This window comes from Phodopus roborovskii, unplaced genomic scaffold (assembly GCF_943737965.1).
Source record: "Phodopus roborovskii unplaced genomic scaffold, PHOROB, whole genome shotgun sequence".
NCBI classification, from domain to species: domain Eukaryota; kingdom Metazoa; phylum Chordata; class Mammalia; order Rodentia; family Cricetidae; genus Phodopus; species Phodopus roborovskii.
Window position 1 is genome coordinate 1,243,395 of NW_026126560.1, and position 13,822 is coordinate 1,257,216.

Sequence of the window (13,822 nt, forward strand, 5' to 3'; positions counted from 1 at the left end):
AACAGCAAGTGCCCCTAACCACTGAACCACTGTGTGTGTGTGTGTGTATGTTGGGGCAGCATCTCACAATGTGGCTATAACTAGCCTAGAACCAGCTATATAGGTCAGGCTGGGCTTAAACTCACAGTGATCCATTTGCTTCTGCCTTGTAAGTGCTGAGATTAAACGCATGTGCCACCATGCCAGTTTTTTTTTTTTTTTTTTAAGATTTAGTTTTATTGTTTTAAATTATGCTGTGGTGGTTTGAATGAAAATGTCCCCCCCACAGACTCATAAGGTATGGCATTATTGTAGGGATGGCCTTATTGGAATAGGTGCGGTCTTGTTAGAGGAAGTATGTCACCGGGGTTGGGCTTTGAGGTATCAGAAGCTCAAGCCAGGCCCACCGTCACTCTTCCTGCTGTCTGTCCAACCAGATGTAGAACTCCTTGCTTCTTCTCCAGCACTGTCTGCCCAGGTGCCACCATGACAATAACACACTAAACCTCTGAACGTGAAAGCCAGCACCAATTAAATGTTTTCCTTTATAAGAGTTGCTATGGTCATGGTGTCTCCTCACAGCAATAGAACCCTGACTAAGACAGAGTGTATATATTTAATGTGAGTGCAGGTGCCCATGGATGCTAGAAGGTATTCGATTTTCCTGGAGCTGGAGTTACAGGCAGTTGGGAGCCACCCAACATGGGCGGTGGAAACTGACCTGAGATCCTCTGGAAAAGCAGCATATGTTTCTACATGTGAGCCATCTCTCTAGCATCTAAGAATTTAATATTCTGAAATGTTTTTGCTTCAGAAGGGTTGCCACCATAGGTAAATTTATCAGGCAAGAGCTTCACAATCATGGCAGTCTCCTATAAAGATAAGTTAAAGCCTACCAGAGTAAATGCCTGCTAATAATAACTAGCTGTCCTAACCTAGGTAACAAATTCAAGGTGAAGGATGAATACCTTCCTTCCAGCATGGGTGCACATGAGGCTTGCTCCTGGCATTGTACCAAATCAGCTGCCGGCAACCATCATAGGCACAGGAGTACTCATCATCCCCAATGCCGTATCCTTCCTGGAGAAAAACAAGGCCCAGAAGATTATAAGACTCTACCTACTCTAACCTGGGGAGACCTAGTAGGAGGCACCCTCAGCTGTTTTGGATGAAGGAAAAGCCTATGGTACTTGGAAGATATCAAAAGTTTGACACAGAAGCCTAGTTCCCAGTAAACAGACACTAGCTTTGCCAATAAAAATCTGCTAAGCGCTTCCTTTGCTGCAGGCACCCCCACACTTGTCAGTTCATTTAATTCTTATACCGCCATGAAGCTGCTGTCATTCCTGGAGAAGAAAACAGCTTCCTTGTAGACTGGTTCTAAGAAAAGCAGATTTCAGCTTTGACTTAAGCTTCCCTGTGGCCAAGCAAATAACTTGATTGTGGTAGATTCAAAATGTCCACATCCTCCCATTTTATGCATGGATATTCAGTTCAAAACTATTTTACAATAGTCCAATTTGAAAATTTTATAAGTTTTAAACAATTTCTTCTTTTATTACTTGCCAACCTTTCAGTTATGGCCCAGAATTATTAACATACAAGGGTGAATGGGAGCCAGGCACACCTATAATCCCAGCACTTGGGAGGCAGAGGCAGGATGAGGAGGATTCATGAGACCCTGTCTCAACAAATGAATAGGGTGAGTGAGATCTTTTATTTCCTTTAACTTTTATTGATTCTTTGTGGATTTCACATCATGCATACAATCTCGCTCACCTCCTCATCCCCTCACATCTGCTCTGCCCTTGCAACCTTCCCCACAAAACAAAGCAAAATTTAAAAGAAAACCCTAAAACCAAACCAAGCCAACAAAAGAAAATACAAAAGAGGAATCTCATTGTGGAAGCTATAATGTTGTTCTGTGAGTCACATAGTTCACCCTTTAGTTCATTCGTGTGTTTATTGCTGTTAGTTATTGGTCTGACTGAGGTCTCTGGCATTTGCTACACTATCGATGATGGGCTCTCAATGGGACTGGATTCTCTTGAATATCCGGCTGTTGTCCTTTGTTGTGGAGATCTTGTAGTTTTAGATCTGTAGGTTTGTCTCCTTCACATGCTCCAACAGTTAGTTCATAGATGAGGTGGATGTTGGGGTGAGCTAACTCATAGCCCTAGCTCTGGGCCTGGGTGGTAGCTGGGTTGGTGAGCCCATCAGTTTCCCTCATTGTCACTACTTGGGTGAACTCTCCAGCATTGCCTCAGCTAGCTCACCCAATGTAGTCTGCAGCAAGAAGTGGGGCCAGCTCTCCTGCTCTCAGATCTAGCTCACTTACACTCACACCACCATGGCCAGATCAGCTGTTCCCTCAGGTAAGGTGTAGGGTCCTCTCTCCCAGGAGGGAGCAAAAGGGGGAGGGAGGTCAGGATCAGCTCTCCTGCCCTCAGGGCTGGCTCACAAAAGGGTTAGCTGTAGTGTGTGGTGGTGGTAGAGATCTTATTGCCAACAAGCAAACAAACAAAGTAGGAATGGGGAGATGGCTAGGTGAATGAAGGCACTGGTTAATTACCACACCTGACAACTTGAGTTTGATTTCTGGAACCCAAAAGGTGGGAGGAGAGAGCTGACTCCCACAAATTGTCCTTCAACCTTCACACATGTCATGGGGCAGGCATACTCTCCTGTACAACAAATAAATTAGAGTATTTTTTAAAGATTCATTTATTGTTTGTGTGTGTGTGTATGTATGTATCTATGTAGGTATGTATTATATATGTATGGGTATCTGTAGAGGTCAGAAGGGGGCCTCAGATCCCAGGCATACAGTTGGTTATAGGCCATCCAACATGGGTGCTAGGAATCATATTCAGCCCTCTAGAAGAGCAGCAAGTGCTCTTAATAACTAACCCATCTCTCCAGCCCACATGAGAACAGTTTTTTAAAGGGAAGCAGAAATTAGAAATAGAAGTATGGAAGAAGAGGAGGAAGAGACAGAAGTCAAACAAATGTTACCATTTAAGCACCAATGGTGAGGGAAAGAGTTGAAGGGAGTGAAAACATGGTTACACACAAATCTTAGTTCCCGGTAGCCTGTTTGCTCTTTGTGATAAACAGTGTAGTCAGAACATAGATTGGAAAGAGTTCTGACAAATCGCTTAACTATAATATAAGGTATTCCAAGGTGATACTTCTGGATTAGAATTAATCCTTAATGTGTACTATGCAGACCATTTAAAAGTTAAGTAGCCAGGCATGGTTGTGCCTTTAACGTCAGTACTCAGAAAATAAAGTTAAGTGAACTTGACCTAATTTCTTTGCAGAGCAGAAATTCAGCAGCATGCTACAAGCAACACCTTGCTAACCCCTCCTGAGGTGAAACAAATCAGTAAGTAAAAAATCTATACACTTAGCAAGAGAGGTCTGAGAGACCTCAGTTCCAAAGACTCAACCTGAAAGCAAACAAACAAACAAAAGCACTGACATTTGAGTGTTGGGAAACAGGCAAAGGCAAACAATTCGTTATTACCTTTACTTTCTTTTAAAAGTGTGTGTGTGTGTGTGTGTGTGTGTGTGTGTGTGTGTTGGTTCTCACTTTCTATCAAGTGGGTTCCAGGATTGAACTCAAGTCTTCAGGCCTGGCAGCAAGTACCTTTCACAGCTGAGCCAGCTTGCTGGTTCCATCTATCTTTACTTTCTAATGACCTAGGAAGTCTTTGAGAGAACATTTGAAAGAAATTCCTACATGACTGCTAGGAAGTCAAATCATCACCTTGCAAGATCCTCTGGGTGAAACCACGGGACAAGGGAAAACTGATTCAATTTTAATCATAGATCAACTTCTGTAGGGCTAAGAAGTAGATGCCTATTGAGTTTCTTAGAGTAAGCTTAATACATCTATGCCTTCTTTCAGCTTAAAAACATTTCCAGTAGGATTCACAATCGTTTTCATTAGCAATGTCGGATCCCTAGGAGAGTAGCTAGCTAGCTTGATATTCTGGTATTCCTAAATTTCTTGTTTCTTAGTCATGTATATTATAGCAATAGGAGCAATTTTAAAACATTTATTATAGCTTATCACTGGTGGATACTCATACAGTGGAAAGTCATTTTTTTTCCTAATATGCAACATCCCCAAATCTTTCTATTACTCAGCATATTGGGAAGATAGTGTCTTGATTCCTGCTCTGCAAGGGGCCTGGCAGGCCCCTCCTATCAGACTCCCCCCATTACCCCAGAGGGATGGGTAGGACTTATTTGTGGCAATAGTGTTGCTGCATTCTAGACAGAGTGGCTTCCCCAAACACTAGCTGCTTTACTTCCTTTTTCTAGATTCTAACATTACCTCAGAGTCTGTTTCCTACTATTTTAGAGCCTAGAAGCTCCCAACAGGCTGCTAAGTCTTTACTTTTCTTTCCTTTTTCCTCTTCCCCACCCCTTCTCTGAGACAGAGTTTCTCTGTGGAACCCTGGCTATCCTGGAACCTGCTCTGTAGACCAGGTTGAGTGATGGGATTAAAGGCATGCACCTGCATGATTTCTCTTCATTTTTAAATGGGAATGTGAAAGACCTATATCATAATGAAATGCACATGAGAAGGCAAAAGATATCTTAGATAAGTCAAACTATACCCTTAGTCCTCAGAATCCTTAATCAAAAATAACAGAAAACAGGACAAACTATCCTGTAGGTGACCTAAGTAGGAACTATCCTGAAGCTTCTCATTTTAATGCTCCATATCCGAGCCCAACACTTTGTTTCCTTGAAATTGAAACCGATGCAGTAAGAGTTAAAATAAAGATACAATAAAGAGTCTTCAAGTCTTTTGAAACAGGTCTTATCTGTAAAATAATTTATGCCATAAAAATGCTGGCTGTCTATACAAGTGAAAAGATGATTAATTATCAGAATAATATCATGGAAACAAAAAGCTTACCTTTGTAAAAAGATATCCTATCCAACTTCAATAACTTTCTAACAGGGACTAACCTAGTTCTTCAATCAGGGAAAATAACTGTCACTAAAAAAAAAAAAAAAAAAAAAAAAAAAAAAAAAATCAAAAGAATTGGGGCTAGAAAGGTGGCTCAGAGATTAAAAACACTGTTTCCCTTGCAGAGGATCTGTGTTTGGTTTCCAGGAACCATGTTGGGCTCACAACTGACTTTAACTCCAGCTGTAGGAGATCTAGTGTCTTCCTCTGGCCTCCAAATGTACCAGTATGCACACACATGTGCGTGCATACACACACAGTGAGACAGAGAGAGAGAATCTAAAAAGCCAAAAGCCTATCACAATTTAGAGGGCATGAAACATTAGTTTTAGTCTTAATTTGAGGTATCAAATATCTACAACTCTATGGCAGAAATAGTTTTAACCACAAGCTTCACCAAAAAGAGCAAACTTTATTATTAGTGTGACTGTTAGAAAATTCCAATAGGAAAATATATAAAAAAGGTATGTCCATTTTAAAATCTCTTTTCTTGTTATTTCTGTATTACTTTATCACTTTTAAGTGAGGAGACTGGATAATCCTTTTAGATTCTCTTCATTTTTAGAAAGAAAATAAAAATATGTTGTAAAATAGGAATGGGACTGAATTCAGTCCTATTTTTTATTTCCTTTTCTCAGTTCCAATTTTTTCAGCTTTGAAAAAAAAAAAAAAGGTTGTAGACTTAAAGAAGGTTTTTTTTTGAGACAGGATCTTATTAGGTTGCATGCCAGCTCAAGACTATTATTAGCATTATTATTGTTGGTTTTTTCAATACAATGTTTCTCTGTGTAGTCCTGGCTGTTCTGGAACTCACTCTGTAGACTAAGCTGGTCTCAAACTCAAGAGATCTGCCTGCCTCTGCCAGTATTGGGATTAAAGGCATGCATCACCACATACAGCTCAAGATTATTTATTATTATTATTATTGTTGTTGTTGTTATTTTGTTTTTTTGAGACAGGATTTCTCTGTGTAGCTTTGGAGCCTGCCCAGGAACTCGTTCTGTAGATCAGGCTGGCCTAGTACATATATACAGAGGTCCTCCTGCCTCTACCTCCCAAGGGCTGGGATTAAAGGTGTGTGCCAGCAATGCCTCAGCTTCAAAATTATTTTTCAATGTTAAAAAAGAAATCACTTCTAGGATTCTATTTGGAATAGGTAACTAGTACCCATAGAACTGATAAATCACTGTTAGAGTTAGAAACTAGACAAATTGTTTTCCAGACCTAGTAACTTCTGACCTTATAGCAACTCGAATTAATCCCAGGATTCCAAATATTACAAGTTCCCAAACAAAAATAGCAGCATACTGGAGTTCACATAATACAAAAGTCCAGCCTGCCCTGCCTTGCCCTTCAGCCCTCTTCTTATAACTATTCTCTTTCTAGTCTAGAAATTTTATAAAGTATTCCTAGACAGAGCTGAATTGACCTCAATAGCTTATTTTTTTTTTCCCCCAGACTTAATTCACTTTATTTTTCTGGCATAAAATCCTATGTGGTAGCCACAGCTAAAGCCTGGACCCTCTGAATGGGGACCCTGACATGCATTTTTACAAGATGGCCAGTGAATTTCTGACAAGGAGACTTGATGAACAGTATCTTTCCAGAGATCAGTAGTCAAACGTGGCCTCGGCAAAGTCACCCAGGGTGGCAATGCAGCCCCTGGGCAGATGAGCAGCTGTTATCAAAACCAGCTGTCAGTAGCAGCTTCTTGGGCACAGGAGCAGAGATGATGCCTATGCCTCTCTCCCAATGAAGCCACCAGCACAGAGCCACAATGGTTTATCACCTTGTGTAGGATGATGGGGGGCTTCCCAATCTTGTTCCCTAGTAGCATATCCACACAAAGATGATGGAAAGCTTGGCTAAGATGATGGCCCCTCAATGGCAGTGGCTACCTGCCTGGAGCATTTAAGATCAAGACCAACATGGCCACTGTAGTCCCCAATAGTGACAAAAACCTTGAACTTGGTCCACTGGCCAGCAGTGTTTGCTTCTACCCTGGCAGGATCTTTAGAAGCTCATCCTTTAGCGCTGCACCCAGGAAAAGTCAATAATCTTGGATTCCTCAATGGGTAGGACGAACAGGCAGATCTTCTCCAGGGACTAGATCTTCATGTCCTTGACCAGGTGGCCCAGCCTAATGATGGGATTTACTCCTCAAGCCCTGTAGCCTCGACCATGATTCAACCCTAACGAGGAAGCTGACTAGGTCTCCCAAGGACTGATATAGTCCTGCTGCATCAGCATCACCTGCCATGGGATGTTTTCTCCAAAAAGAAAGATCAAATATCTCACAATCTGACTAACAGTAGAAAGCCAGTTGGGTTAGGTGTTGAAGGGTATACCTAAAGAGGTGTGGTAGTACAGGCCTATATTCCTGCACTTGGGAGGCTGAAGACGGAAGAACATGAGTTTGAGGTTTGGGCCATATAATGATCTAGGTTAGCAAGACCTTATTTCCAAAAGGAAAAGTATCCATCTGAAGGAAGGACCCCATGACCCTCTCACATCAGTGGATATCCCAGGCCTGCTTACTGTAGCAGAGTTTTAGATTTCCCTTTACTTCAGCACAGTCTACACAAAAGATAAATAAATACTGAAAATAAATGTGCCTATTAATTACAATGTAAAAGCCAAATGAGAAGTTAGCCAATATTTAATGCTATGGAAGAGCTTATACAAGGTTCCCTTTTTTCCTTTGAGACAGGACTTCTCTCTTTCCACTTTCTTTTTTTTTTTTTGCTGCAGACAAGGCTTCTCTGTTTAACAGGCCTGTCTCTCCTGGAACTCACTCTTTAGAAGCAGGTTGGCCTTGAACTCACAGAGGTAGTTCACTTGCCTCTGCCTTCCAAGTGCTGGAATTAAACTTGTGTGCCATTACCTGACAAAAAGTTCCTTTTTAAAAGATGCATTTTAATTTTTTAATTTATGTGTATATTAGTGGTGAGTGCCACATGTGCGTGGGTTCTCACAGAGGCCAGAAGGAGTTGTTGGATCTTCTGGAGCTGGAGTTACAAGTGGTTCTAAGCAGCCTCATGTGGGAACTAGGAACCAAACTCTTCTGGGATGAGCAGGAAGCACTCAACTACTGTGTCATCTCTCCAGCCCCCTACAAGGTTCCCAAAACTTAATCTCAAGGTAAAAATCATCAGCTGTCAACCAGGCTGTGGTAGCACACACCTTTACTCTTAGCACTTGGGAGGCAGAGGTAGGTGGATCTCTGAGTCCAAGGTCTAGGACAGCCAGGGCTACACAGAGAAACCCCCTCTCAAAATAACAAAACACAAAATGGAAAAATAAAATCATCCCTTGTCACAGTTTGAGAACTGGGTCCTAAATGTGTCTGGGACTACAGGAGAGCCATAAAAACATGCCCCTAGGGAAGAAACTGAGGTGAACTTAAAACTCATGGGAAAAAGCCCAGAGGTGGAGCGGCATTTCCACTTGTTTCCTATTTCTATATTAGTAGGGTAAACCTCTGTTAAGAATCTGGCACCACCTAGCTACTGAGCAAACCTATCTGAAAAATAAACACATCTGATTACCTCTACCCATCCTCCAGAAAAGAAAGCTGCTGCTGCTTCATGTGCAAGCCCCCTGGTACTCACATGGTTGAGAAACTTGCTGTCTCGAGTAGCCCAGCCAATCTGCATGACACCAGAAGTGACCACTGTTACTTCGTAGTACCACACCCCAGTGTCCACACAAAAAGTGCAGCGCACACTCTCAAAGGAGGAGGCATCACAGCGAGCCTGGCAGAATCAAGGAGTACAGATCGATTCATCAGAGGGGAGGAGGGATGGAGTTTTCCTTATCAAAGCAGATACCACTGTCCATCTTCAGTGATTTAAAAAAACGTAAGCCTGAGTGAAGCTACCCTTTTATTACTTCAGTTTGATTTCTAGGATTTCAGAGCTGGCTGCAACTGCAAGTAGTCAAAGCTACTGGTTTTGTTTTTCAGTTCTCAGAGAGCTTGCTTTGAGCTCATAATCTTTACAAATGCAAACATTGTCTTTATCAGATAAAGATAGGGAAGGGTGAAAACAGGGTGTCTACATATAATTCAAAGCAAAAATAAATAAATAAATAGCAGAAGAGATTTGTCAACCATTGTTCAAATTGTACTTCAATCCTGAAATGCCTCATCCTGTGATACTTTCCTATATTTAAGTAGCTCTTACAGCAACCTGCACTATAAAATTGGCTATATTCAACATGAGGTCTAGTACAATTGGCTATGTGGGCAATTGCAAAAGGAGAGAGAGGCTTTTTTGGAAAACTCATGTCTTCATACTTTTAGTTGAATAAAATGGCAAAGATTAAAAACAGATATGGAGCTAAGAGAGATGGCTCAGCAGTTAAGATCACTGACTACAAAGGATGTGGGTTTGAGTGCCAACATCCACATAGTAGCTCACAAACTTCTGTAACTCCAGATCCAGAGGATCCACATACTTCTGGTCTCCACAGGCACCAGGCAAGAAAATGATACACAGACATACTTGCAGGCAAAATATCCATATACAAAGATATTTAAAAACATCTATTTAGCTAGGGCTGTAAATCAGTAGTAGAGCACTTATTTAGCAATTGTGAGTACTACAAACAATTCAGACATATCTGAACCACTCAACAAGCACTGTCACTGTCCTGCTACAATAGATACAGTAATGTGGGATGTAACAGAGTAAATTAACTAACATCCCAAAGCATTCTCCATCCCCACCACTTTTACCTCTCACTACTGTTCAGAAAGAAAAGTTTCTACCTATACTGTTAGACATTGCTTGTTCTAAAATGGGAACAAAGTAATTCTGGCTCTCAAAAGGTCTGTGAAAGCGTTACCTCCAAGCCATGAGGTGAGATCTTCAAGTACTCGCTGACATCATTGCTGTTCAGCATGGCCCTAATGTTATTCAAGTCCACTTTCTCGTAGGTTAGTTGTCTACCTTCTTTTAAAACTACAAAAGAAAAGGTTGTCATGTTTCCTAGGGCAGGCTGTGATGGTTTGGAAAAAAGGGAAAACTGTTATCTCTAGCTGCCATACTTGTTAAATAATGGAGAACTGTTAAGGTCTAGCATCCTAGCTTTGCTGTTACATGGACCAAGCAAAGGCCAGAAAAGGCAGCACTGTGAGTGTGGTGTTTCCAGTCTCTGCATTTACTATAGAGCATGAAACAAAATACAAACAGCAGGTTTCACTGTGTAGGCCTGACTGGCCTAGAACTTGTCATGCAGATCAGGCCATTCTCGAACTGACAGAGATCTACCTGTCTCTAACTCCCAAGTATAGGATTAAAAGTGTGTGCATGCTCAAGTTAGTTTTTTTTTTTTTTTTAATTTTTTGAGGCAGAGTTTAAACTATGTAAAGAAAATGACCTTGAACTTGTTACTCCTGCTTTGTCTCTCAGATGCTAAGATTATAGCTATCTGTTTTCAATCCCAGCTTCCAAACTGCATTTACTCAGAATTACTCTTTAACTAGCACTACATAGGCTGTACTCTATGTTAGAGCAAGAATTGGAGGTTATGTTTTTATCTGTGCATTAGCACAGTCCTAGCAATAGATAGGTAAAGTGTACAGCAGCTTGGTTTACATTCTAGTAACCAGTGGAGGAAAAAAAAGTTAAAAATAACTGCCACCATGTAAATAAGAATTAATTTGGGTTTGAAGAGACCATCTGAGGTAAGGCAAAGAGTACAGAGAAGGTAGATTGCTTTCCAAGCATGGACAAGGTTCTAGACCCCATGCCTACCATTGAAAGTTAAATTAAAAAATAGGCATTCTGACTTTTTTTCTGGTCTCCCTGATTGCATTATTCTTCCTACCATCCTGCCATGGCAAACTGAGAGCTCTGAAACTATGGAACCAAGATATGTAATTCTTCCCATTAGGTTATGTCAGACATTTTGTCACATGACAATAAAAACACCACACATGCACACATAAAAGAAAAGACAAAGAAGAAAGTACAAGTGTGAACAGGCCTGGAAGAGGAGCTAGCAGGACCTAGTTGGAGGGCAGTGAGGAAAGTGTGTGCTGACAAGTTCTTAGAGCTATATAATTAAGGCATCTGACTCAGCAGGTGTCAGTAAAGGTCTATGAACTGAAGAAGGCTGGAATTAAAAGCATTCCATTTAACTCTCATTTGAAATGTGCCTATGATACTTTTTTTTATTTGGGTATATTCAACTTGCAATAGAGAAGCATATTAAGAGCTCCTACTAATTACAGCAAAAGGAAGGCTACTGATCTTACTGAAGACAGGGATTTAGAAATATAAACACATTTTGGTTGGTGAGATAGCACATCAGGTACAGCATTTGCCTGATGACATGGAACCCATATGGAAAAAGGGAACCAACTCCTGAAACTTGTCCTCTAACCTGTACATCATGCACACCGACCCCCCCACAACACAACATAAATAAAATAAAAGTATTAATAAAACACATTTTAGTTAAAGGACAACTCTCACTTACAAAGATTGTCTAAGCTCCACTGGGCACAGAAGCCAACTTGACGTTTCAGATAATCAGGATCATCAGCCCACAACTCCAAGGTGACCAGTCGGTCACTAATACTGGATTCAGAGATAGTCAATTTATTTTCACCTGTTTGGAAGGATGAGATCTTTAAATAACAATGGAAGAGGAGGAGGATGTGCTGGGCAGATTAGTGGTGGTAAGGAATGAGGGGAGACAACACAGAATTTGGAAACTAGCTGGTCAGTGGGGGGGGGGGGATGCATATCTTTAATCCTAGCACTTGGGAGGCAGAGGCAGGGGGAATCTCTGTGAGCCAACCTGATCTAAAGGGCGAGTTCCAGGACAGCTCCAATGCTACAGAGAAACCCTATCTCAAAAGACAAACAAACAAACAAAAGTAAAACAATGAAAAAAGATTTTGGAGACAAGAGCAGATTTCCATTAATGCTTCCTTCTTGGGATGATACTGCCAAAGACCTGTGGTTACTTTCAAAAATTTCATCACTTTTTTTTTTAAGATTTATTATTTATCATAATCATCATCATTACTATTTAGGTTCTTTTGAAACAGGGTCTCTCTATGTAGCTCTGGCTGCCCTGGAACTCACTATGTTGACCAGGCTGGCCTTGAACTTAAGAACGCCACCTGCCTCTGCCTCCTGAGTGCTAAGATTAAAGGTGTGCACTATAATGCCCCAGCTTAAGATTTAAAGCATACACACACACACACACTCACACACACACACACACACACACACACACACACACACACACACACACACGAGTTTGTGAATGTGTATGCCTCATGTTTCTAAGTTTCTAAGAGGGTGTCAGATATTCTGGAGCTGGAGTAAGAGGTGGTTGTGAGCTGCCCAACAATGTTGGTGCTGGGAACCAAACTCCAGTCTTCTGGAAAAGCATCAAGTACTCTTAACTGCTGACCCATCTCTCCAGCCTCATCATGTCACTGCAATTATTATTTTAAACTCTGTGTGTATGGGTTATTATGTGTTTGTCTGTGTGAATATAGGCACTCATATGTTGAGGCATGCATGGAAGCCAGAAGAGAAAGCACTGGGTATCCTCGTCTACCACTTTCCACAATTCCTTTTGAGACAGGATTACTCCTGGAATTGGGGGCTTGCATTTTCTCGACTGGGCTGGAAGCCAGCAAGCCTCAGCAATCCTCTTGTCTTTTCCTCAGAGGTATTCATGCGGTGCTGGGCTTGTTAATGAGTGTTGGGTCTTCATGATTGCAAAGCAAGCACTCTTAACTGTTGACCCATCTCCCCATTCCCTTACTGCTAAAGTTTTAGCTATAAAAGTAATTATAGTCACCATGCTTGGAATCTTAGCTTAGAACAATCTTTGTTTTTGTTCTTGATATACTTTGCTGGTTTTATAATCAGAGTGTATGTACATTTCATGGAGTTCAAAGTGTAGGCTCACTTTTTTCTTTCTTTCTTTCTTTCTTTCTTTCTTTCTTTCTTTCTTTCTTTCTTTCTTTCTTTCTTTCAACAATCAACACAGATCATTAGTGCAAGAAGTCAATATACCTACTTGTCTGGGCAAACTTTTCCAGTGCAATCAGTGCAAAAAGCATGACTGTGGGGTGGGACTGTAACTTCTGAAAGACAACGAAAGATAAAATAAGGTCACCACTTGCAGAGGCAGTAAGGTATCAACTTCAGATTCTTGCTTAATACATGCTAGATTATATTATTTGGAACAGCAGAAAAGTCTCCCTTATTCAAACTCCCTTATTCAAATTGTTTACTTGACTAATGGAGAATCAAGCTAGAATCTCTTAATCTGCTTTTAAAGAGTCATTGAGTTAATTAGTAGATTGGACATTTTAGCAGTATCTCATTAAATGCATTATACCATTAGAATTAGTAACATTTGCATTAGGACTTTGTTAACTAAATTAACTATCATGCTTATGCTCATTAAAACAAGTCAAAAAGAAAACTAGAATTATAGCTAAAAATGACCTGTAGGACCCCCAAACAAATAATACCAGTTCCAGAATTATAAATAATAATATTATCAATTAACATCTTGGTTTTTCTGTTTGTCTGAGACAGGGTCTATTATGTAGCTTTGGTTGTCCCAGAACTCTTAGACCAGGCTCGCCTTGAACTCACTTGCCTTGGCCTCCCAGTGATAGGATTAAGGCATGCACCACCATACCCTGCAACATTTCAGTTTGAATCTAGTTCCTGTAGGGAATTGCACAGATGCTGATAATAACATGAGAGAGACAGGAAGTGTATTTAACTTCTGTTTGAGTTTCCCACATGTTTACTATCTCCTCACAATCTTGCTCCCTCCCAGCTGTGCTGGGAGCCTTAGGAGCTC

At 40.8% G+C, this 13,822-nt stretch overlaps 1 protein-coding gene across 2 annotated transcripts in view; it reads right to left on the reverse strand.

Annotated features, from left to right (window-relative positions):
- Rspry1 (ring finger and SPRY domain containing 1) overlaps positions 1–13,822 on the reverse strand; it is a 49,561-nt gene that overhangs the window by 11,362 nt on the left and 24,377 nt on the right. For both annotated transcript variants that reach the window (XM_051201961.1, XM_051201960.1), the window contains exons 7-11: positions 13,022–13,088; positions 11,456–11,587; positions 9,818–9,933; positions 8,581–8,724; positions 948–1,059 (exon numbers count right to left, since the gene is read on the reverse strand). In XM_051201961.1, the coding sequence (XP_051057918.1) occupies positions 948–1,059; positions 8,581–8,724; positions 9,818–9,933; positions 11,456–11,587; positions 13,022–13,088 (571 nt within the window). The remainder of the gene's footprint in view (positions 1–947; positions 1,060–8,580; positions 8,725–9,817; positions 9,934–11,455; positions 11,588–13,021; positions 13,089–13,822) is intronic.